The sequence below is a fragment of the Salvelinus sp. IW2-2015 genome, linkage group LG23 (genome assembly GCF_002910315.2).
Source record: "Salvelinus sp. IW2-2015 linkage group LG23, ASM291031v2, whole genome shotgun sequence".
NCBI lineage: Eukaryota > Metazoa > Chordata > Actinopteri > Salmoniformes > Salmonidae > Salvelinus > Salvelinus sp. IW2-2015.
Genome location: NC_036863.1, coordinates 18055938 through 18081796, shown reverse-complemented (window position 1 = coordinate 18081796; position 25859 = coordinate 18055938). Strand labels below are relative to the sequence as shown.

At 42.4% G+C, this 25859-nt stretch overlaps 1 protein-coding gene across 1 annotated transcript; it reads right to left on the bottom strand.

Moving 5' to 3' along the window:
• Positions 1-17994: 17994 nt before the first annotated feature.
• Positions 17995-20951, bottom strand: LOC111951049 (frizzled-9). Its single transcript, XM_023969025.2, has one exon. It carries the CDS (start codon positions 20286-20288, stop codon positions 18534-18536), a length of 1755 nt encoding a protein of 584 aa, XP_023824793.1. The 5' UTR covers positions 20289-20951; the 3' UTR covers positions 17995-18533.
• Between the last annotated feature and the right edge of the window lie 4908 nt (positions 20952-25859).

Below are 25859 nucleotides of genomic sequence, written 5' to 3'. Positions count from 1 at the left end.
AGGCATTTAACCTTTTTTGGAATGTTGCAGTGTTTTTATTTTGGTCTACGCTCCCCCCTCCTCCATTCCCTCTGTGGCTATTGCATGCTCTCAGACTTCCTCTTGTTTTGTACTTTCACCAATATGGAAACACAATACCATATTTTCACATATCTTCAGGGAGGACAGACATTTTGACAGCAGAAGTAGTTATAACTCAGTGCTTATGTCACATGCATAAGGACCAGGGACTAAATAACTGGTTGTAGTACAGTAACTGGGGAGGCTAGATAGAGCCTTCTGTGTTGAAATGGGATCGTAATTGGGGTGTAATGGTTTGAAAAAATAGGCAGCTTATCACTGCTCAGGCTAAGACCCAGATGTAGACACAGGAGGCGGATAGTACAAATCTCAGAGTTTATTACAGTACAAGGGCAATCAGTAGGTCAAGGCAGGCAAATAGTCGTAATCCAAAATCAGAGGCAGGCAGGATCAGAACTGGGAAGACAAGGAAAAGCAAAAACTAGAGCACAGGAAACACGAGAACACGCTGGTAGGACTTGAAGGGACAAGACGAACTGGCAACAGACAAACAGAAAACGCAGGTATAAATACACATGAGGTAATGGGAGACACCTGGTGGGGGTTGGAGACAATCACAAGACAGGTGAAACAGATCAGGGTGTGACACAGCTGGCTAAATCTGGCACATTTACAGAAATGTTGATTGATGTGCATTGTCCCCGTCAAATAAATGTAAATGTGCATACATTTCTTGTTTTGGTAAAGTACGATACTGACCAATCATCCCATGATTATAACGATCATTGAATTCAATCTATAATTGACGAAAACGAAAAACTTGCATATAAATGCTGAAAGGTAAAATGACAGCAGGTGGAGCCAGCTGCTCAGGCCCTGCTGGCTAAGGTCTGTCAAAGAGAATAGAGTAAGGAAACCCTGCCCAAAACTAAATCCATGTCTGTGTACTCAACCTCCTGCTTACTGTGAATGAAGCTCCAATTAATCTGAGCAAACAGTCAAGTCATTCCAATTTGGATCCATGTACTGTTCAGATTCAAGCTCAGGTCGTATTACACCCTGGTTTATTATCGTTCTCAAAAGTTCTTGCTGACCCTTGATGACCTCAGCTTTCCTAATACTTTGGCTCAAATGATTCAGGATTGAAGAACAAGCACTGAGTCAGCCATAACAAACAACTGCAAAGTCCTGATAAACACATGTTATAAACACAGTCTCTGCAGAACAATACAGAAAGCAGCATTGCAGAATCTGCTGAGGTTAAAAGTGTGAGGCTTGGGCCATGTGAGCCTAGTAAAACACAAAATAGTGCTGCCCTGGTCGGTACGCGCTGTATCTTTTTCCTGTCCCGCTTTTCCCAGTAACTCAGCATTCTTGGTGAGCCAGGCTGGGGTGGAGAGGGAAACCACATCCTCTTGGCTAGACTCCTCCTGGAACCAACACCTGGGAGGGAGTCTTATCACCTCTCCCCCTTTGTCCTTCCACCGACCCGTACGTCTATCAGCAAGGCATGGACTAGACGGGCTACATACTTTTCCCTTCTGCTATCCGTGCAAAAACAAAGGAACAGTACATTTATTAATTTACTGTAAACACATATAGTACAGTACACACACATACACAGACACACATACCCTCGCAGGCACATGAACACACTCACTGTCTTACTCAGACATACTTATTCAATAAAACGAGCACACTCATTCTCATACAAAGGTTTTTGTCAACTTACACACACACATTTACAGTATGTATGATTAACTGGCCTAGAAGTAAGTTTGGTGTATTAATGGGATTGTGTAAACCGCATCATACCGTACCCTCTCATTTGAGGTAAAACAAGCCACAGAGTGCAGGACACCAAATGACAAACCCAGACCGTTGCTGACTGACTTTACTGACAAACTACTAATCCTAGCCGACAACGTCTCTCTCATAACATTGAGGTGACTGTAGGCTTTCAGTACTATTCGATAACAGTAAAACGGACAGGTAAAAGTTAACACTACAACGCCTTCAATCAGCTCATCGTTCCAGTTTGTAGAAAAGAAAACAGGCTATGTGAGTGGAGGTAAATGGAAGGCAGGTTTCCCGGGGAGGTGTGAGTAGGTGTAAGTATGTAACAGAGAACCTCGATGGCGATGGAGATCTTAATGGGAAACAGTCTGAGAGGGAGCAGCTCGCACTCTCACAGATCCATAAAGTCTCCTTTGAGTGGCGGGCAGAGCGTCAGGCCCAGTAATGCAGTGCAGATGGGAGAGAGGTATTGTAAGACTAACTCCTGGGCCGAGCAAACGGCCTTTGCAGGCCAGCCAGAGCAAGTGGGAAAAGCCACAAATGTTGGCGCACACCCCAGGTTTGGGATTCTTTGGGTTCCAGACAATGTGATTGGCTCTCGTGTCTGACGAGGTCTCGTTGTTTTTTTTGTTTTTTTGCTGTACAGGCTGTGTATCAGACAGGTATGGATGTTTGTGATGTGCAGACATGGTGTGGTGGTCGTCCATTTATGGGCCTAAAATGGGCCATTTTGGTGCCTGTGAGGGCTGGTTTACTCTAACTGGCCTGGCCAGAGACTTGGTTTGAAGTCTTCTATAAAAAGTGATCTAAAGTGAGATGGCATGAAGTCCAGAGTCAGATGCTGATTAAAGCACACCTGTCTGTGACCATAATGCTGCAGGTAGCCTAGTAGTTAAGAGCGTAGGGCCAGTAACCAAAAGGTTGCTGATTTTAATCGTAAAGCTGACGAGGTGAAAACTCTGTTGATGTGCRTTTGAGCAAGGCACTTAACCCTAATTGCTCCTGTAAGTCGCTCTGGATAAGAGTCTCTGCTAAAATGTAAACGTGAACTGAAAACAACATTTGAATAAATAAAAGTAACTTTGTTTTGTTTTGATTGCTAAGGCTATGATTTACAGTATGCTGTCATACGGTCTGGTTGAGCAAATCCAGGTGGATAACACAGCACCATAAAGACTTGACCATAACAGAGTTAAGATGCTGAGGTTGTCCATAGAACGATTCTAAATTCTCAATGTCTTGAGGAAGCAGAATGACTGTCCACAGATGTCATGTGGGTTTGGCTAGTGGTGGAGCTGCTGTCTCCACAGAATGTTTTGTAATAGTGATGAACCGAGGGGGTAGGCCAGGAAAACAATGGACAAATTCTATCACCCAAGGTGCTTCAGATGGAGGGACACGAGCACGAGAAAAAGGCTAACAAAAACAAGGGAGAGTTTTTCACACCATCAGCATCTCCGTTGTGGCCTCATTACGTTAAAGCCCCGATGCTCTCGTTTTTGCCCCATGACTCTACCCCCCGTAACGGGGGTACCACAACCTCCTTCTTATCCTAGTCCCGGCCCGGCGTCCATTTCGTTCCGTCTTTCACCTCATTTCATTAAAAGCAAGAAAAACTATTCTGGCCTGAACAGCTCCTCTGGCTCCCTGAAACAAGAGGTTCTAGGCCGTATGAAGCTGTGTTTAAGATAAATATGCAGTGACTGTTGCTCTCTGTAAAGTAATCTCTGCTTTCCATTACATGCCGGATTAACAAGGGCTCCACAAACACAGGCACCTGAGCACGCCACTATTTCCCATCGCTCTTCTTTTCATTTTCATCCTGTTTCCTCTGCCTGAGCAGTATTGTATTTTTATTGACTCAGTGTTTGTTGAGAAGGTGAAGGTGTATGTTACAATACACAAAAAAGTACAATACGTGAATCCAATGTGCAGCAACCTCTGTCGGAGATCTTGGTTCTGTTCCAAGTTTCAATGCATTTGCAAATGTTTAATACAATTCTCTATTAATGGCTCTATTCAATGTATTCCCACTTGTAACCTCCCTCTTTTCCCACAGCATCACAAGGGCAGGAAGCAAGAAACACAGGTCTGGATCTAATTAAACAGCCATAAAATGTGTTCTAAACTCTGTACAACAAATGATTGACTGGGAAAATACTACTACTTTAGTTCTGACTGTGGTCCCTATAAAGAAAGCGAAAGGAAATAGGCAGAAGTATCAGGATTTTGTTAAACCCACACTATGAAATTATTTTTGAAATAGTACTTGATAGTTTTGCCTACATTGGTAAGAATTTTTTTTTTATATAAAAAAAAATCCCCACAAGCCAATTAGCTCGCTAGTTATAGCATGAGACTGACTACAACCACTTTCACACTCAATAACCTATTTTTCAGCCAGCCCCCTGACTACATCTCAACCATCATCCACAATTTAATCTTAAAGCGGTGAACTCTTACAAAACGGCCGCCCTTACATTAAGACACCTTCATTTCCTTTATGTGCCTCTTCCTGGAACCAACGTCAGTCTGGCCACGCGGTGGGAAGTAAAGCCGATGCGGGACATTGCTAGTGTGTTGAACCATCATATGCCCGACTCATCATCTGGCCTGGCAGGGTGAGGACGCCAGCCAGGCCCCGGCGCTACAGGGGATGCCACGCTGAGTACCAGCCTGCTAGGGGAACCTGCCCACATTGGTGTGAGCAGGGCTAATGGGCTACATATGGCATAGCAGGATTTCTTTTATAATACAAAACCAGTGGGTCTGGACTCACTAATATGCGTAATACTGACACACACCTTTATAAAGGTTGGGTATGCATTTCTATCTGTCTGTATCTCTGTATTGTGTTTGTGGATGTGTGTCTGTACCAGAGCTGGCAAGATTTGTAGGTGTAATACTCAGTGGCCTGTTGTCTGGCCTCTATAACATGTCACCCTTGTGAATTGACGTGCCCAGTAATTAAAGAGTGAAGTGGGGGCAGGGGACAGACCTGGCAGCATCTGGCTGCTTCAAGGTTTTCACTCCTCTGGTAGACCTCTCTCTCACTCTCCCTTTTTATCCCTCGTTCTCTCTCTCAGTACAAAGCCCTCTCTGTGCTACCCATCTGTGCTACCAAGCCAGAGCAATGGCACCTTTGTTACGAGCGGCTGCTGTCTCCGGGTTTTGAGGGTTGCCTAAATTATACATGCCTCTCAACCACTGTCAACTTAACAGCACAGCCTCAAGCCCAATGTTTGTCTCAGGCCCTACTTTCTGAAATTGGTCGTAATTTTCACAAACTACGTTCTATTGGCACCTGCCACGAGCACAAAGTACCTTTTTAAGAGGAGCAAGGCCATTGGACACAACCCTGGATATAGCTGAACTCCACTATGGCAATTATACATGACATGCTCCTATGTCACTCAGCCACAGATCTAACTTGTATGGCATCCAATGGACCTACAGCCGGAGTGCCTGAAGGCTTGGTTATCGAACAGACTGTCAATTGATCTCTTAACGTCAGTGATCAGTCCACTCACTTGGTCTCCCAGGTCTATGCCTACACAGTGCTCATTGTATACAGTGGCGACCCGTCACATACCTGTTWTGAGCTCCACATTTTTAGCAACCCCCCCAAAAACAATATATATAAATATATATATTTTTCAGGGCTTGCKTGTTTTGCATGTTATTTTGGCATTAATACGTGTCACATATCAGTTTGCAAACAATGTAAAAAAAWAAATATATATCATTCAGTTAATAAAGCCGCATACACACGGTCTCTTTTTTGTTTTCTTGAGGAAGGTAGCTCCAAAATGCAGGTGTTTCAGCCTAGCTCAGTGCTTTCTGTGGTGGGGCAAGCCAGCAGAAAATAYGAGCATTGTGCCGTGATTGGCTCAGTGTTCTGTCACTCATGGGGACACTACGTCATCGTAAAGTTTATGTCCTTAGTACGGGTAGACATCAAAAATGTCACCCCTTTGTGTCCAGCCATAGAGTTATATTACAAGTGCCCTTCCAAGAAGGCTCAAGGTCATTGGCCACAGATAAAATGACGTCAAATCACGATATATGTACAGTAGCTTTCATTGAACTGATCATGTCAACATCATACTTTCAAAATCTTAGCTAGCAGTCATCATCATGAATCAAGTCGACAATCTACTGGCAAATCCTTTTTAATCCTTGTCATATGAAGAGATATAACGAAGAGAAATTATAGATAAAACGATACGTTTTGCTCATCGGTGCTCATCGGCCATTGGACATAAAGATTACACATCATGTTGGAAATCGCAAATTCAACAATGAGTCGTTTAGAAGGAATCAGTGGCTAACTGCAAGCAATGCAAAGCAACCACTAGCCTGCTATTCAATGGAGTGTCTGTGCGTTTTTTTCCAGATTTCCCACCATAAATCCAGACTTTGATGACAAAACCGCCACACCACCTTCATGTTTAAGTGAGCACATCACAAGTCAAGTTGAGTCCAAAAATGTATTGTATGCTGCTGCATAAATTATGTAATATGCAAGGGAGATGTATACTGTAGCTAAGAAAGTAATACTAAGTGTATGTTGTGTAGTAAGCTGTTAGCAGCCCATGTGCCTCCCCTAATAATTTGGTCTATTTTCACCTCTTAATTTCACCTAATGTTACTGTTCTGACTCGGTGGTGCTGTACATGTAGCCTATAACCTGTTTTTGAGAAATGTTATCATCTAATATTGTAAGAGGTTTCATGGTCTGCTTATATGCCCCCTTTATTTATCCTACGGTTCTGACTTGGTGTACAGGGAAAATAATGTAAGAGCAGCCCATGTTCTGCATTCTGTTGCTGTACATTTCAAAAGTGCTGAACACATAGTTACAGTTGAAGACGGAAGTTTACATACACTTAGGTTGGAGTCATTAAACTTGTTTTTCAACCACTCCATAAATTTCTTGTTAACAAACTATAGTTTTGGCAAGTTGTTTAGGACATCTACTTTGTGCATGACACAAGTAATTTTTCCAACAATTGTTTACAGACAGATTATTTATTTATTATTTATTTATTTCACTTATAATTCACTGTATCACGATTCCATTGGGTCAGAAGTTTACATACACAAGGTTGACTGTGCCTTTAAACAGCTTGGAAAATTCCAGAAAAATGATGTCATGGCTTTAGAAGCTTCTGATAGGCTAATTGACATACTTTGAGTCAATTGGAGGTGTACTTGTGGATGTATTTCAAGGCCTACCTTCAAACTCAGTGCCTCTTTGCTTGACATCAAGGGAAAATTAGTCAGTCAAGAAAATTGTAGACCTCCACAAGTCTGGTTCATCCTTGGGAGCAATTTCCAAACGCCTGAAGGTACCACGTTCATCTGTACAAACAATAGTACGCAAGTATAAAAACCATGGGACCACGCAGCCGTCATACTGCTCAGGAAGGAGACGCGTTCTGTCTTCTAGAGATGAACATACTTTGGTGCGAAAAGTGCAAATCAATCCCAGAACAACAGCAAAGGACCTTGTGAAGATGCTGGAGGAAACAGGTACAAAAGTACAGTAAAACGAGTCCTATATCGACATAACCTGAAAGGCCGCTCAGCAAGGAAGAAGCCACTGCTCCACAACCGCTATAAAAAAGCCAGACTACAGTTTGCAACTGCACATGGGGACAAAGATCGTACTTTTTGGAGAAATGTCCTCTGGTCTGATGAAACAAAAATAGAACTGTTTGGCCATAATGACGATCATTATGTTTGGAGGAAAAAGGGGGAGGCTTGCAAGCCGAAGAACACCATCCCACCCGTGAAGCACGGGGGTGGCAGCATCATGTTGTGGGGGTGCTTTGCTGCAGGAGGGACTGGTGCACTTCACAAAATAGATGGCATCATGAGGAAGGACAATTATGTGGATATATTGAAGCAACATCTCAAGACATCAATCAGGAAGTTAAAGCTTGGTCGCAAATGGGTCTTCCAAATGGACAATGACCCCAAGCATACTTCCAGAGTTGTGGCAAAAAGGCTTAAGACAACAAAGTCAACCATCACAAAGCCCTGACCTCAATCCTATAGAAATTTTGTGAGGGCGTGTGCGAGCAAGGAGGCCTACAAACCTGACTCAGTTACACCAGCTCTGTTAGGAGGAATGGGCCAAAATTCACCCAACTTATTGTGGGAAGCTTGTGGAAGGCTACCCAAAACGTTTGACCCAAGTTAAACAATTTAAAGGCAAGGCTACCAAATACTAATTGAGTGTATGTAAACTTCTGACCCACTGGGAATGTGATGAAAGAAATAAAAGCTGAAATAAATCATTCTCTCTACTATTATTCTGACATTTCACATTCTTTTAATAAAGTGGTGATCCTAACTGACCTAAGACAGGGAATTTTTACTCGGATTAAATGTCAGGAATTGTGAAAAACTGAGTTTAAATGTATTTGGCTAAGGTTTATCTAAACTTCCGACTTCAACTGTATATTGATTACATCCATCGTCACTCGCTCATTAATGTCTTAATCGAAATTACGGAATGCCTCATCCATTCATTGTTCCCTTATGCCATAGTTTGTACATCTCAATGGTCAGTAGAAACCACATTTGTGTTAAGCAAGTCAGCCATATCAGCTATGTTTTTTTAAAAGGCCGTAAACAAGTCTGAATTAATTGTTTCGCTGCCAGACAAGGATCCACTGATAGCCAGGTGTAGCGGTGGTAAGGATTCACTCCATTATGCTGGAAAGAAAGCTCGGCTGTTGGGATAGCTTTATATAGGCCCTAACAGTTTGTGGGCAACGCTTGTCGCCGTTATAGTGCAATTTATGTATTGTTTAGTGTTGTGTTGTGTAGTGTCTTTGCTGGCATGCATCTGATTTTTTTTTTTGCTTGCCCCACTAGGATTTACATGCTAAAATCGTCACTGATTGTATAGGACTGTACTATAGTACAGTATACAGTGCATTTGAAAGGTATTCCGACTCCTTGACTTTTTCCACATTTTGCTATGTTACAGCCTTATTTCCTCATCAAACTACACACATTACCCCATAATGACAAAGCAAAAACAGTTTTTTTGAAATTGTAGCAAATTTATAAAAAATGTAAAAAATTAAATATCACGTTTACATAAGTATTTAGACCCCTTACTCAGTACTTTGTTGAAGCACCTTTGGCAGCGATTACATCAAGTCTTTTGGGGTATGATGCTACAAGCTTGGCACATCTGTATTTGGGGAGTTTCTCTCATTCCTCTCTGGAGATCCTCTCAAGCTCTGTCAGACCGGATGGGGAGCGTCGCTGCCCAGCTATTTTCAGGTCTCTCCAGAGATGTTTTATCGGGTTCAAGTCCGGGCTCTGGCTGGGCAACATAAGGACATTTAGAGACTTGTCCCGAAGCCACTCCTGCATTGTCTTGGTTGTGTGCTTAGGGTCGTTGTCCTGTTCGAAGGTGAACCTTTGCCCCAGTCTGAGGTCCTGAGCGTTCTGGAGCAGGTTTTCATCAAGGATTTCTCTGTAATTTGCTATGTTTATCTTTCCCTCGATCCTGACTAGTCTCTGAGTTTCTGCCACTGAAAAACATCCCCACAGCATGATGCTGCCACCACCATGCTTCACCGTAGGGATGGTGCCAGGTTCAGGCCAAAGAGTTCAATCTTGGTTTCATCAGACCAGAAAACCTTGTTTCTTCTGGTCTATGAGACCTTTAGGTGCCTTTTGGCCAACTCCAAGTGGGCTGTGCATTTTACTGAGGAGTGGCTTCCATCTGGCCACTCTACCATAAAGGCCTGATTGGTGGAGTGCTGCAAAGATGGTTATCCTTCTGGAAGGTTCTCCCATCTCCACAGAGGAACTCTGGAGCTCTGTCAGAGTGACTATCGGGTTCTTGGTCACCTCCTTTACCAAGGCCCTTCTCCCTCTATTGTTCAGTTTGGCCGGCCGGCCAGGTCTAGGAAGAGTCTTGGTGGTTCCGAACTTCTTCCATTTAAGAATGATGGAGGCCACTGTGTTCTTGGGGACCTTCAATGCTGCAGAAATGTTTTGGTACCCTTCCCCAGATCTGTGCCTCAACAGCAGCTAATGGGGATCCATAATGAATACAAATATAATCCTGTCTCGGGGCTCTACGGACAATTCCTTCGACCTCATGACTTGCTTTTTGCTCTGACATGCACTGTCAACTGTGGAACCTTATATAGACGTCTGTGCCTTTCCAAATCATGTCCAATCAATTTAATTTACCACAGATGGACTCCAATCAAGTTGTAGAAACATCTCAAGGATGATCAATGGAAACAGGATGCACCTTAGCTCAGTTTCGAGTCTCATAGCAAAGGGTTTGAATACTTGTGTAAATAAGGTATTTCTGTTTTAGTTTTTTATACATTTGCAAAATTTTCTAAAAACCTGTTTTCACTTTGTCATTATGGGGTACTGTGTGTAGATTGATGAGGGGAAAACATTATTTAATCAATTTTAGAATGAGGCTGTAACGTAACAAAATGTGGAAAAAGTCAATGGGTCTGAATACTTTCCAAATGAACTGTACTACCTAAGTGATCAACATTGTGCAACTCTCTGGTGAACTCAAACTCTCCCTCAATCTAAAACATATCTTTTAATGTGAATCTCATTTTTGAATACCAAGGGGGGAATGTTAACGGGGGCATGCATACAGTAAGTGTCTATTAATGCCAATTTAGCAATGCAAATTGAGTCTAAAAAGGCCCGTTTGTGGCAGACCCAAAACCAACTCAGTGAGAAGTCTTTATGGCAAATATGTTTCAGTTTGTTGATTCCTTAAATACTGTATGTGTGCTCTCGGTTAGCCCATTCCTGAATAAATTCTGTTTGTTATATTTGGTCCGACTGCTGGGAGGACAAACAGAAAAATGGAGACGAGCGTGTTATCTAGTGCTGTTGAAGGACAACAGTGTTTGCTCAGAGGGTTGCCAAATTCAAAGGCTAAACATAGAAAGTGAGAGATGATACACTACATGAAGAGTAAACTTACAAAGCAGACATTTATATATGCTTGACTTGAGTGTGTCATCATTGCATATGTATACATAAATACTGAAGTAAAAACATTGACTGAGAGCCTGGTGCATTCCTTTGACAAGCACACACACCCATGCATGCACGCACGCACGCACGCACGCACGCACGCACGCACGCACGCACGCACGCACGTGCGTGTTAATCAATGTCAATCTGCTCCACCTTATTCTGGAGTCAAAAGCTTCAAACAGCAGGTAAAAAGAAAACATCAAAGGCAAATGTACAGTAGAAAATCTATGAAAACACCATGGACGGCAGTAGAAACCTAACACAGGGAAGGGGCACAAGAATATGGGTGAGAGAGCAGTTGGGGCACATGGATAAGTTAACAGCATCCCTGTCTTCCATCTGTCTATTCGACATTTGAAATTCAATAAAAACAAGTCATGAGTGCAGCAGCACTGCCCCACCCCCTGTAGACCTCCATTTCTCTCTTTCACTCCTTTTCTCTTTCCCCTTCTGTCTTTTACTTTCCCTCTCCCTTGCTCTTTCTTTCTCTTACATAGCAAGCGCAATCAAAATGGCAACTAAAGAGGGGCAAACTCCCAAACATCTGACCTAGATAATGTGGCGTCTTTGATAGCTGCACGTGATTGGGCGATGAGAGGCTGATGTGTGTTTGTCACTCGGCGAGAGATGTCTGCTCTGAGCTGGATGGCTGTCAAGTAAAGCAAGCAGAGTGAAACTATATGAGGAATAGATATCCCAGCGAAACAAATACAGAAGTCAGACATCAAATACTCTGCAACATTAGAGTATAAATGTGATATTTAGTTCAAATGGGGGGGTGGTATGGAAATCAGAATGTCCAAGCCACAGCAACAACAGCATAATGTACACAGAGGAACTATAGTCTATGTTTCTCTACATCACTCACCTAATCCAGGTTTAGAGGGATGTTCAATGTTACCACGTACTTCAACAACCTGGTGAGTCTTAGTGCATGTGTGTGTGTGAGTGTTGGCGGATGCAAGTAACAAGGGGTACTCGTGAGACGTGGCCGAGGTAGTGGCACACAAAGCTCGGGGGGGGGGGGCATTTTGGAAAGGACACCCTTATGAGGGGCTGCAGCTTTTCAGTGGGCTTTTTCAATAGACTAATTTCCACATCAAAACCAGCGCAGGAAAGGGATACTGTCTGGGGGTGGGGAGTAATGAGGAGCCCTTTCTCTCTTCTTCATGCTTTTTTGAAAGAGGGGGAAAAGCCCTGATGCTTTAATGATCTCCTTTAATCAAACGTATGGGCTGACATAGCCTTTTCCTTTCATAGAGCACACAATTACACAGATACTCTATCTTGTCTGCTCTCCTACAATGCCATTAGGGATCTCTATTATAGTATTGTCTCCCAAAGGGTTTCTGCCTTTGTGAATGGTTCGGCTAAGAAGCTAGGACGTCAATGTGGCACATTTCAGTGGTTTTGATTGGTTGAATAAAGACTTTGGCTTGACTAACAAACCTTCTGAAAGAGAAATTCCACATTCATGGTCTGAGTATTTTACTTTATGTCTGGGGAGATTTTAAGCATATCCAATACCATTTCTACCATAATTTCACCAATGATTAAGCACAGTATGTGAATTACAATGTAATTGTCAATTCCTGTTCGCAATTTGCAGAGAATTTGAATTACATGGATTCTTTAATAACACTGCCATTCAAAAAGACCCCATTTCAAAGGAAAAAAGCACTAATTTGGAACTCCAAGGGTGTTAATCATGCAAACACATTTCTATTTGATTATGCCACAGTGTCAGTGAGATTCAAACCTACAATCTTCTGTTCTCTAGCCATGGAATTAATCCACTGCGTCACCAGGATGGCGCTTGCATGCCATATGTTTTTAACTCATACAAAGCTGATCATTTCAGTCTTTTCAAACAGACCCCATTTAAAGGAAACAAGCACTCATTAAGACCAGGTGTGGTAATTAAAGGGCGTGGGCACCACACCTGGACATACTTAACAAGATAGAGGATAAAGGGAGTTTTGTTGATGCTAAGAACAGAATGTAAACATTTTTAAATAACATTCTTAAAACGTTCTTTGAACATTAGTTGTGTTTTTTATTAAAACGATTTCTTAAAGCTCCCATGCAGTTTTTTTAGTTACATTATGTCTAATAAAGTAACAAAAATTATACTTTTTGTCGAATAAATCACTGTGTTTTTTTTTTTTTTTTAATATAACTCCAAAATATATTTTTTATTTCCCTGATCCTCCTTGGGCCACTGAAATGCTCCGTCTGATTGTGTGTGCATTAGAAAACAACATTTAATATGAAATTTGATATTTACATACACAGGCTGATAGGATGGTCTAGAGCCCACCCTCTTACCTGTTCAAAAAAACAACAAAGGCACATCGTATTCAACTTGTCAGTTGAACCCTTAAAGCAACAAACTTTCATAGGTGTGTAGGCAACTTTTTGTCATCAAAACAAAAGGCATGCATAATGCACCTTCATTTGCTATATCCTTGTACTGTTTTCAATAGGRCACCATAAGATTTACATTTAACATGTCATTTAGCAGACGTTCTTATCCAGAGCGACATACCGTTAGTGCATTCATCTTAAGATTGCTAGGTGGGACAACTACAGTCATAGTAAGTACATTTTTCCCCGATAAAGTAGCTTTTAGCAAAGTCAGAGCTAGTGGGGGTCAAGTGCAAGTGTTAGTTCGCGAAAGGCAGAAGATGCAGGACCAGAACAGCCTGTTTGCATGGTGGACCATCCTGGCCTATTGGTCTGCCGTCTATTCATTGCACAGTTAGCAATTCTAAGTATACTTAGTGTAACGAAGAAGCAGGTGCAGTCAGTGAGTTTAATCGGAACAAGCATAGCGTTACTACACAAACAGGCGTTGTCTGAACATGAAAACAATACTGCCTGACTGGTATACAACAGAGTTCTAAATGAAGGGTAATGTCACAATTCGTGTGTATAGGTGGCAGGGAAGTCAGGTGCAGGAGAATTAAACTTGGTAAAATTGAGTAATTTAATAACAAAACATAACTCCAAAACCATAAATACAAATGAAACAAATTGGGTACGAGGACCCGTCGCGCACCAAATACAAACACGACACTGAACATAAAATAATCTCTGACAAAGACATGGGAAACAGAAGGTTAAATACACAACAGGTAATGAATGGGATTGAAACCAGGTGTGTAGGAAGACGAGACAAAACCAATGGAAAATGAAAAATGGATCAATGATTGCTAGAAGACCGGTGACGTCACCGCCGAGCACCACCCGAACAAGGAGAGGCATCGACTTCGGCTGAAGTCGTGAGAGGGAAGTAATCAGGGTAGTGATGAAGTCCAGGCTTGCCAAATGATGGGGCGCAGGTGTGTGTAATGATGGTTGCCAGGTGTGCGTAATGATTGGTTGCCAGGACCGGTGGTTAGTAGACCGGTAACGTCAAGCGCGGGAGTAGACGTGACACTTAGTATTGCTTGATGTATTAGGCTTCTGAGACGCAATGGTCAATAGTATAATCTTCAGTATCATCACAAAGTCTGTTTCACCATTTTGCGAAAAATACTTTGTGGTAATACTGGAGATTATAACTTATTTAAATGTTTCTAATGAGTAAACACTCTGAATTCTTTTGTTGAAAGTAAATAAAGTAACCAGACTCCCCGCTCTGCTGATGAGTATTTTCATCCCCTCATACAGGAGTAATAAATGATAAAGGTCTAGTGCACTAATTTGGTGGAATTCTACTTTCTTCATAATTATTTTCATTTTTTAATTGTGGTTTATCAGGTGCTGGAGCACCCTCAGCACCCCTACTTCTCGCGGCTATGGGTGCCACACAAGCAAACAAGCAAATCACATCATATTCTCATTTCTATCTTTCCTGTAACAAAGCCAAGAATTTATAGAGTAGTCCTCAAGCACATTGACGTTTCACTATTTCTGTTCTGACAATCAGACAAATGTTAGCTTTGTCTTTGATCTGTTTGTGCTATATAGCCAACTCCTATGTATAGCCAAGCCAACAGCTATGGTAACACAACATGACAACTATCATACATTAGAAGTTAGAAAGACAGCATAAACAGATCTGGGACCAGGCTATAGCTTTTCTACAACCTGCACCGACAGCTTYGTATGTACAGCAACCACCACCACCAGCATAAACCTAGGAGGGTTAGGAGGGAACCAGTTCAGCTGCTTCTCTGCCAGTCGATGTTCACCTGTRTGTCCTGTCTGTGTGTGTCTCATACTCTTCAACCCTAGTCTTCACCAAGTAGCTCCTCATCAAAAGCATCTTCCTCTTAAGTCTATGACCTCATGGTCTTCATCCTGTATTTCTCAGCGATGACCCTTTAAGCACATAAGAAAGGGGATCATGAAAGGAAGGGACTTGTGGAGCTGTTGGCAAGGTGACAAAGTTACATTTTATAATCCTAAAGTTTTCACTCTCACATTTGAAAATATGTAACATAATTTAATGATGATTTTTTCAGTGATAGTTCATCACTGAAAAAATATGACAATGTATGCCTGTAGCAAAGTCAAACCAGCTAGACATCCAGCCTGAGCTTTCATAAGTCATATGATCTATCATAAGGGTTATACATTCATTCTTGCATTCAACATCCAGAAGGCTTACTATTTTTTAGGAATTCTATCACAGATAAATATACACTTAATGAGATATCTCGCTAGCTAATAATAAGAGCTACCCTCTTTCTTTTTTTCTGACTGGAAGGCTAGTAGCTACAAATCCAATCACACGCCAGTATTTTTATCTAAAAATCATTTTTTTTACCTTTATTTAACTAGGCAAGTCAGTTAAGAACAAATTCTTATTTACAATGACGGCCTACCCCAGCCAAACCCAGACCACGCTGGGCCAATTGTGCGCCGCCCTATGGGACTCCCAATCACGGCCGGATGTGATACAGCCTGGATTCGAACCAGGGACTGTAGTGATGCCTCTTGCACTGAGATTAGACCGCTGCACCACTCGTTTTAGCTCTAATACCTAATGACAAATACTCTTTAAATTGTCAATTTGAGCATTTTATTTTGTACAGTCATCAAAGAAAACACAAACATAAAAAACACAATAAACATGCTAAATCAAGAAGGACACCTTGCTCCGTTTTGGGTGAATGACTGACTGCAGCTTTAACAACAGTCAACAGGCTAGCTACCATTGGTAGCAATCTAGCTATCATTATTTGAGGATACACTATAGTTGGCCTGGAAATATGATGACATTGCTAAAGTAGGCAAGCAATTAGTAGGAGATAACTTTGTCATCATGATCATGTCATCAAATTTACTTTAGAGATAACAATTGTCATAACTAGAAAAGTTTGCAATGCTATCTTTAGCTAGCTAAAATCCGGTTCTATCCCTCAATCTTAGCTAGCTAGCTAAAATTATTCTCCATCTAAAGTCAATTTGGTGACATCACAGTAATGACAAAAGGTTGTCCTACTAATGATTTTCCTCCTTTAGAAATGGCATAGTTTTTCCAAGTCACTATAATGCACTTTAAACTAAATTTTCATCAGTGCATGGTGGCTCAGAGAATGCCATTGAGTAGCTAGTAGAACATTCATTCAGGCATCAGTCCTCACAAGAACGTTCAAAACAATATTCTGACGAAGCATCCAACCCATGAATAGCATGTCCTTCACTTATAATTGAAAATAACTATCCATCTAGACACTTACTTCATGAATGGTTGCTGTTGATGCCGATTTCAAGATCCATGCGATGCTTGATGGAGCTGCTGGGAAATCCACATGTGTACCATGCTCTTACCAAGCTCTAAGAAACATATGGTTCTCAGAACATTATGTGCTAGCTGGGAAGTGTTTATGCATGTCACCCATTTAGAAACTTGAAAGCTGGCACACATTCATTTCACTTTATTGTGACTGGTACATGTGGTTTACATACCACAGAGGGGTCCCAATGCGCAGCTCCAAGACAAACCCAGCTTTTTATGGTGAAACGTAACAGTGGTTTCAGCTCCACGGGGAGACGTGCTGCCAAGCCATGGACAATGTCTGCGCAGGCAGGACGCAGGCACCAGCAACAGGGAAGAGAGAATGATAAAAACGTAATGTCCCTATTTAAGGATAGGCTGGTGGGCTGGACCAGCCCAAAATGTAAATATCATCATTGTTAAGGCCTAATGTGAAATTATGAGGTATAAATGGGTCTGCAGCACAGTAGCAGAAATCTGCTATACTGTACCTATTCAACAAGGATAATGCCATGTATTCTTTAGCTTTATAAAGACTGAACTTTTGAAAAGCCTGACATTTGGACTGCCTGTGTGTTATATTTGGGAAACGCAGAGAAAAATGTCCTTAAAGGCAGTGTCATGACATCGTTAAAACTCTGTCTCTCTCTTTCCCGCACCATGGAATGCTGTCACCTCATGTAAGTTATTTTTGCTGGAGCTGATGTTTCATTGGAAAACAGAAAGTTCAGCATAGCTTCACTAACACAGGCAGGCAGAGAGGCCTGGAGGCGCTGACTGTTTTCCAARTCAACCGAGGCTGCAGGTTAAAAAAATATTAACGCTTTTGTCAACCGACCACAAATTTGGTACAAGGCTTAACTGTGTGGAACACACAGCTTTTTGTTCGCATTTTACTCAAGCATTTTGTATTCCACAAATGTGACAGAACACTGATGCAATGCAAGGACAGAGTTATACATGAAAGGGCATATAAAATTAACAGCTGATGTCACTTGGGAAAATATGACTAGTTTTGCCAGTGAGAGCTTCATACTGTAGGTGGGTCCACAAGGTCATCAAAGTCTACTGAAAAATAAACAAAAATGAATAAATGTAGGAATGTCACCCAAACTAATGATATATTTATTTTATTCGTACAATATATTCTTGCATCTTAGATCATTATTACCTCAAGAAAATGACCACTGTAGAGCTTGTCAATTTGAAGAGGCACTGTAGCAAATCTAAATCAAAATGTTTCAGGCAAAATTAATATTTTCAAAGCAGGTATTTAAACCAAAACATTTTTATACTATTGTAGAATGTCTTTGCTTTGCTCATGTTTTTGACAACTACCCCTAACAATTTGACATATGTTGTAAAGTAATGGAGAGAGTAGTCATCAGTGAAAATATATAAATATGTTTTATTAACGTCAATTTTTCAAAAAAATATAAATTTTCAAAAGGCACTTGTACATCTCAACAGGCCCTATATTCATAACTCATAACTCTTTAGTACGTGCGCTTACATACAATATACAAAAACTTATGAAACACCATGAAGAACCTGCAATTAAATATACAACACAATAAATAAACTTACAGGGAGGGGAGCATAAACCAATTATTGATACATCCATGCAAGTTCGCTTTTGCATTCATGTTCAGTTAGTTAAGCAGAAACAACCAACTTTATGGCATGCTATACAATAAATGTTCCCTTTAGAAGCTTATCTGATTCTGCTTTTGCACCAAACTGTGTGGTTTAACTGCAAGCAATGTCCCCAAACGACAGCACAAACACTGTCACTTTCAGGTATTGCTACTCAACGAACATCAGATGCAGTCCAACCTGAGCTTTTCAAATGATCACATAACAAAATAGCCTCCTTTCCCTTTGGCATTGTCTTTACAAAACACTTTGAGAAATGTCACTTGAAGTGTCAGACGTGTGTTGGGCTCTCTATGTAAGAGTCTGTTTTGGACATGTGGAGCACCACGGGTGGGGCCTTATAGTGGCAGTGGGAGCTGCTGCAGCTGACGCTGCCACAGGGCTTCCTGCTAGTCCGCACCGCCAGCTTCCTGTTGCACAGACCCTGCCAGGTCTGCAGGGTCTTGGAGCTCCACACCCACACGCCGCTGGTGATGCCCACCACCAGAGACATAAAGATCTTCAGCATGAACACCGCCACGGTGGGCACCGACTCCTCCAGGGAGCAGTCCTCGTTCCGGCGTCCAGGGAATGAAACACACTTGCTCTCCAGAACCCGGAACTTCCAGTAGTCCATGTTGAGCCTCTCATAGAAGTAGCATATGATGACGCAGGTGGCGGGCACCGTGTACAGGATGGAGAACACACCGATCTTCACCATAAGCTTCTCCAGCTTCTCCGTGTTAGTGCCGCCTGTCTTCATTATCTTGCGGATGTGGAAGAGCGCTACGAAGCCCGTGAGGATGAAGGAGGTGCCAATGACCAGGTAGCAGGACAGAGGGATGAGCACGAAGCCAGTCAGGGCGTTGACATCCATGCTGCCCACGTAGCACAGCCCCGTCAGCTCGTCCCCGGCCACCTTCCTCATGGTGAGGATGACTATGGTCTTCATGGCTGGGATGCCCCAGGCGGCCATGTGGAAGTAGCTGCTGTGGGCCTCGATGGCCTCGTGGCCCCACTTCTTACCAGCAGCCAGGAACCAGGTGAGGGTGAGGATGACCCACCAGATGGATGAGGCCATACCGAAGTAGTAGAGGATGAGGAATACGATGGTGCAGCCCGTGGACTCCAGCCCCTCCTGGATGATGTAGAGCTCGCCATTCTCCCGGTCACAGGCGATGTTCTCGGCCCCGGCCACCGAGCGGATGACGAAGGCCACCGAGTAGACATTGTAGCACATGGAGAGGAAGATGATGGGCCGCTCCGGGTACTGGAAGCGCTGCGGGTCCAGCAGGAAGGTGAGGACGGTGAAGGCAGTGGAGACAAAGCAGAGTGTGGACCACACCGCCATCCAGATGAAGGCAAAGTCCTTGTCCTGCTTTGACCAGAACACGTCCACTGCAGAGGAGCAGCGTGGGGCGCACGACTGGCTCTTCTCCACGTACTGGAACTTCTCCGGGTTCTCGCAGGAGCCCAGGCTGGTGCCAGAGCGCCCACTGGTACCTGAGCTGGGCTGCCTGGGTCTGGGGGGCACCGGGAGCATGCCCTCCCCCTTCTTGGTCTCCTGCTTTGTGTCATTCTCAGGCGCCTCCATGCACAGGGAGTTGGGGTCGTTTTTAGTGGGCAGCTTGGAGCAGTCCAGTGAGTCAGGCCAGCCGAAGCTGAACTTCTCCATGATGGGAGAGCACTTTTGCCTGGCCTGCTCACACATTGGTCGGCAGGCAGGAATGGTGGTGGACACTTTGTCAGTGCACATGGGGACGTAGAGGGAGCAGAGGAAAAAGCGCAGGTGCATGTCACAGCCATATTCCACGAGAGGGGCAAACTCATTCAGTTTGATGCTGGCCTCTGCTTGGCTTGCATATTTCATGAAGTTGGGCATTCTTGTCAAATTGTAGCCAATGCCCTGGCACATGGGGATGGTGATGGGTTCGCATTTTGCAGGTCTGCCTCTCTCTAGATCATAGACTCCGATCTCCAAGCTGGATGCAGCAATAACAAGTTGGCACCACAGTAAAATGGCAATCCTCAAATTAAAAACATCCATGGTGATATCAGTATCACGAAACACTTAACGTATTAAAACAGAATAGAAAAGTTAAATATTTCATCCCATGAGAAAAATGTATTGGAGGAAAAAAACTGTGGCTGTAACGATTCCAGATTGATGAGTTGGTGCCCAACGTGTAAATTTCCCCACTGTCAAATCTGATGAAAACAATGTAGCATATCCGTGAGTTCCAAGGTGGCGAGAGAACTTTAATACTGATTAAAGTTATCTCCTATGGTCAAACTCCGCAAAACGTTTTTCCTGGGATCAGTATGCGAATTACAAAGGGGAATAAAAATGTGCTTGTTGTTACAGTTCCAAATCCAGTCGATTTGTTTAAAGCACGATACGCTTCACATGTTTACCAAATTGAAGACAACATGTTGTGAAAGTTAGAATGGAAAACAATGAGTCTATAATATACCACTGGTAGCACGCATATTAAAATCTCAAACCAGGCAGTTGAGTTGAACCGTTATTTGCCGTAATTATCCTCGGTAATGTCCTTATTTTCCGAATAGATTTTTAGTTGACAGGCAATTCAGAATCCCATGTTAGTAGGCTCCTGTTTGTAACCACACAAGCGCACAGCACGGAGGGATACTGGGTCGTTTAAAAATAGTAAAGTTGTCCAGCTCTGTCTGTCTTGCTCTCCCTCAATCGCTTGAGTGCATTATCTTTTTCTGTGCTCTCTCTCTGCCTCTTCAATAACAGGGCGGGAATTAAGTGACGAGCTTGTGTCGCCCCGCCTAAAAAAACTCATTCTCAAATGACTTTTTCTTACTGGCTTTACGCAGAAAATACGAGGTGGGAATTCAATAATGGGCCAAATTCATCTATTGGTCACCTAGCGCGGTTGATGTAATGAAAGTGCGTATTGTAACGACCCTGGGTTTATAAGCGCGGAAATCGACTCTGCCGCTTGAGCATGCTTTTGCGGCACAGTCGATAGCGCGCCGGACCTCGGGCTAGGAGGTCGAGGGTTCGAGACCTGCTCCCTGCCTGTTTCATTACAGTATATTACTCCCTGTTAAAAAATTTTTTTATCGACATTCCACGCAGTGGCCTTAAGTGAAAATAGCTTAGGTTTTGTGCAACCTGATGGTGAACATGAAGTATTTTGTACCATGTTTTGTGCTGCTACCATGTTGTGCTGTTGCTATGTTGTGTTGCCACCATTTTGTTGTCATGTTGTGTTGCTACCATCAGTGGCCTTAAGTGAAAATAGCTTAGGTTTTGTGCAACCTGATGGTGAACATGAAGTATTTTGTACCATGTTTTGTGCTGCTACCATGTTGTGCTGTTGCTATGTTGTGTTGCCACCATTTTGTTGTCATGTTGTGTTGCTACCATGCTGTGTTGTCATGTGTTGCTGCCATGCTATGTGGTTGTCTTAAGTCTCTCTTTATGTAGGGTTGTGGTGTCTCTCTTATCTTGATGTGTGTTTTGTCCTATATCTTTTTTGCTTTTTGTTTAAATGTAATCCAGCCCCTGTCCTCATCAAAATAGATTTCAATTAGCATAGAGCCTGAAAAACTAATTTCCTAGGATACTGGGCCATTCCCTATTAACAAGGGGCAGATGATTGCAATCTAAATGTAATTGAGGTTTAAGCTCAATGAAGTTTGGACTATAATGATGGCTCTTTTTATTCAGTCCATGTCAGATAGCTGTGTCTCTCTTACTGAGCAGTGGCTGTATGACATGGGGTTAACTGGAACAGTTAGAGTTGAAGGCCTATTGTTCCCATCTAGTGGTCACTTTCCACACAGCACCCATCCATGGTGCATTGCACACATAGAAGAAAGAGGAGTCATAGGCTTCCACTAGTCATTGATCAATTGCTTTAGTTAACATTTGGAAGCTCAGTATATGAACTGCAGCATAACACCTGCTTTGTATGAATTTGTAAATACTTTGTGCTTGTACTCAATTGCCATCTCATCTATCAGTTTCTCAAAAACAATTGAGAAAGTGATAGTTGCTTATGGTGGTCGTGCAAAACCATCTGTTTGCAACATCACCGTCTGCCTAGTACTGAGAGACTCTGAAGGGAAACAGAACAACCCATGTTGTTCTCCATATAGGCTCAGTCAGAACCCCCTCATCTCTCTTCCTCCTCCTGAGGCATACAGCCTTGTGTTTTGACAGTTTCCAATTAATGGTGCAGTAACAAAACCTATAGAAGGTCCTTCTATACACAGGGTTATTTGATTGTCTGTTTTGTTTGGACAAAATTACTAGGGCCATGTTTTCCATATGAAAACCTCTCCATCTCTGGGCCTAGGCCTACATGAGGCCAGGGTACCTCTCTATTAGGCTAACCCATATCAATTCCCCTCTTGACCAAACTGCGGGTCGGAGGGGTGACAAGAGCGGCACCTGTTTCCCAGAACCCATCTCTCAGCTCCATTGTCATGCTAAGCAGCCTTGCACAGGAGAGTGCACTCTGAGTGCCAGAGCGAGACTCCCCAAAAAACGTCCCCGTTCCTGAAGGCACTTAGGAAAGCAGGCCCACTTGTCACGTTCCCACAGACTACAGGATCGGTTCACCACTCACTGGCTTATTTTTTTTCTTTCTCCGACGGGTCAATTTCCTGCTCATTTAAATGAAATGGGATTCCTTTTGGCGGCTGTTTTTGTTTTGGCTGAGAGCTGTTTAAGCAGCGCTTTCCACGTACTCCGCAAGTCTTCTTCAGCCTGCCATGAAAGGGGCTATTCTTTGCGCTCGCTGGATGTGGAGAAAATAAAGAAAGGGAAACCGCAGCTACAAGAGCAATCAGTCAATGTTAAAATTGTAGGCATCAGGATGGGGAAGAGCTTTTTCATAAACTTCACCATTAGCTAACTTATTTAAACTAACAGGCTGCTGCACTGACACAAAGGGTGTGTGTGTGCGTGTGTGTTTCATAGGACTAATCTACCATGTTGGTCAAAGGCACAAACTGTGGGGGCACTGACTAATGATTCTGTAGTTCAAGAGAAGTTTGAGTTATATACGCAGAGAATAAAAAATTAAAACATGTATATTTTGATGTGGTGCTAGAGCCTGTGTCAGAGACCACATCATTTACTCATCTCTGATTGTGTTACTATTAGTAGGTTTGCCTTTATGGTTGTGGTCGAGTTAAGAAACATGACACACAAAAAAAGCCATACATAAGTGAGGGAACAATTTTGATAATGTCAAAATTACATGTTATATGACATGCTTAAAGCTAGAATCTTTAATTTAAATAATAACAAAGCGGTCGCCCCACCTTAGTTTTGGTAAAAAGTTGAGGGATGGGCCTGGAGAAATGTAGCCACTCTCAAATCCATAGACAGAGCTATGGATGCAAGGACTGACCATCCATTATATCAACATTATAGTTTAACCATGTTTTGAGGCTATACAGTGCTTGTTTACATTTACATAGCTGTCATGACTGGCCTGTTAGGGTCAGGTTACTGTGGACCACACCCGCCAGAGGGGGAGAGATCCAGAGGTATGGAGGTGGGGGGTTTATGACACCTCATGCCCATTGTAAATCTTAAGGCAGCAGACAAAATCCCTTTGTCCTCTCACTGTGGAGGAATGGAATGTATGATGGGCCTATGGAGAACCTACCTCAGAACAGTAACATGCAATAAATTAACTTTCGGACAATATGTTTCGTCAGCCAAAATGGTAGTAATGACGATAGATGGCATATGAAAATGAATGTCGTTTTTGTTATGTTATTAAAAGTTAAATGATGACGTTATAACAAAAACATTGTAACTTGAATAGTTTTCACAATATGCACCCGATGTTTGCATAATGTACGTTGTGTGAAAATGTCCAGATCAAAGAGGATGTTTTTGTAAAGATGAAATGTGATGTTAGTTGTCTAAATTGGATCTGAGTAAAATCCAGACCTTGCCTCGTAACTAGTTACGCCCAGAGAACTTGCCATAAGGGCAGAAACGCCAATTTCTGACCTGAGGGCATAAAACATGCGAGTTAAGAATTAACATTATGACTAGGTGACCACGAACTGCAGTCAAGGTCTGATTATTTGTAACCCCAAAACACAACACATGGTTGAAGAAGACAAAGGAACCTTTTTACAATCTATGCTACGGATGAGTAGCTGTGTCTAAGATGGTGAATTCAAGCAGGACCACCCGGATATTGTCTCCAAGGAATCGTGTGTCTACTCTGCTTTCATTCCCATGCTGGAACCACCTATATGGCTGATTAGCCGTCCTCAGAAGACCCCTCTTTCAGAACAAGGGTGAGGAAACAGACCACCCTATACAAAGGACACTGACATCGTGAGGACAATCAGACAGTTAGACCCGGTAACCAAAGAAGTGCCGTCATCAGAGGAGAAGGCGAACCCGGTCCACGAAGAGATACCCCATCGGAGACCTTCTACACGTAATTACATCATTATATTCTGACCCATAAGAGCGGCAGTTCAGGGCAAGGTTAGGGCTAAACTAAACATAGTTTACAAATGTACCCAAGTGTGCTTTTCTCTCTTTTGAAATCCCCATTTTGTGTAACACGTGTCATATTGTGTTGGCCTGCTAGGGACCTGTTTCATTGTACTAAGTTCTAATCAATAGCCCAGACTGTCTATGTGTATCTTATATTATCATTTTAGCTTGTTAGTAAATAAATAATAAACTCAATTGGTGTGGTACGGACTTATTTAGTGGGACTCGGGTTTGTGCAGATTCCCGGATTATGCGACGTTCAGAATGAGACTGTAGAGGAAATTAATTAATTAGCAGCTGTTGTAAAATTGATATTCTGATATTCTTTGAGTTCATTTGGGAAATAGAAACTCAATAAAGCCAAACTTTCCCATGGTGCCATAGTTTACTGAGTTAATAATTACCTGATTCATTTAACCATGTAATTATAAACAGTTAATCATTCGATGAACAGCAGTCGTCACAATTAATCCAACGTCACTACGTGGTTTACAAACATTGAAGTAAAACAAGCTAATATTTTGGGTTCTGATGGGGTATGACAGTTGAACTAAGCTCATGAGGCATTTATAAGTTATATTCTTCAAGAATCAATGGGTAGCCTACACAGTATACCATTAATTTAAAAGTCAAAACATTGATGTAGCAACTAAGGATTCTAGCTTGAATGGAAATTTTAAAAATCCTACATCTACACTCCATAAATTCACAGTGTCCAAATATATATATTGTTTTAGGAGTAGCAGTTGGAACCATAACTTTTTTTAAGCATAGAGAAATGTGACATTCTAATTGGTTGACACCCATGGTAGCCACTAGGATTTCAAAGGTTAATCTTTTCACCACCCCATTACCCATCTGCCAGCTGTCATACTCTCAAACACTAAGACACAACTGTACTCACAGCAGAGCACAACGCTGCCCTCACAAAAGACCTACTGTCTCGTCGTAATAGGTGGAATTAGTTAAAAGACAGGTAATTGGTCAGATTCATGAGGTAGACATGAGAACAATGTACTATTCTATACCAAAGTTTGGTGAAACAAGGCTATAATGTTGTATCAGAGCTTAGCTTTAGGGTGCATACATGAATATGAATGA

What these genes read in the sequence shown, in the direction of transcription:
- LOC111951049 (XM_023969025.2), bottom strand. Translation starts at nt 20,288, where the DNA reads ATGGATGTTTTTAATTTGAGGATTGCCATTTTACTGTGGTGCCAACTT.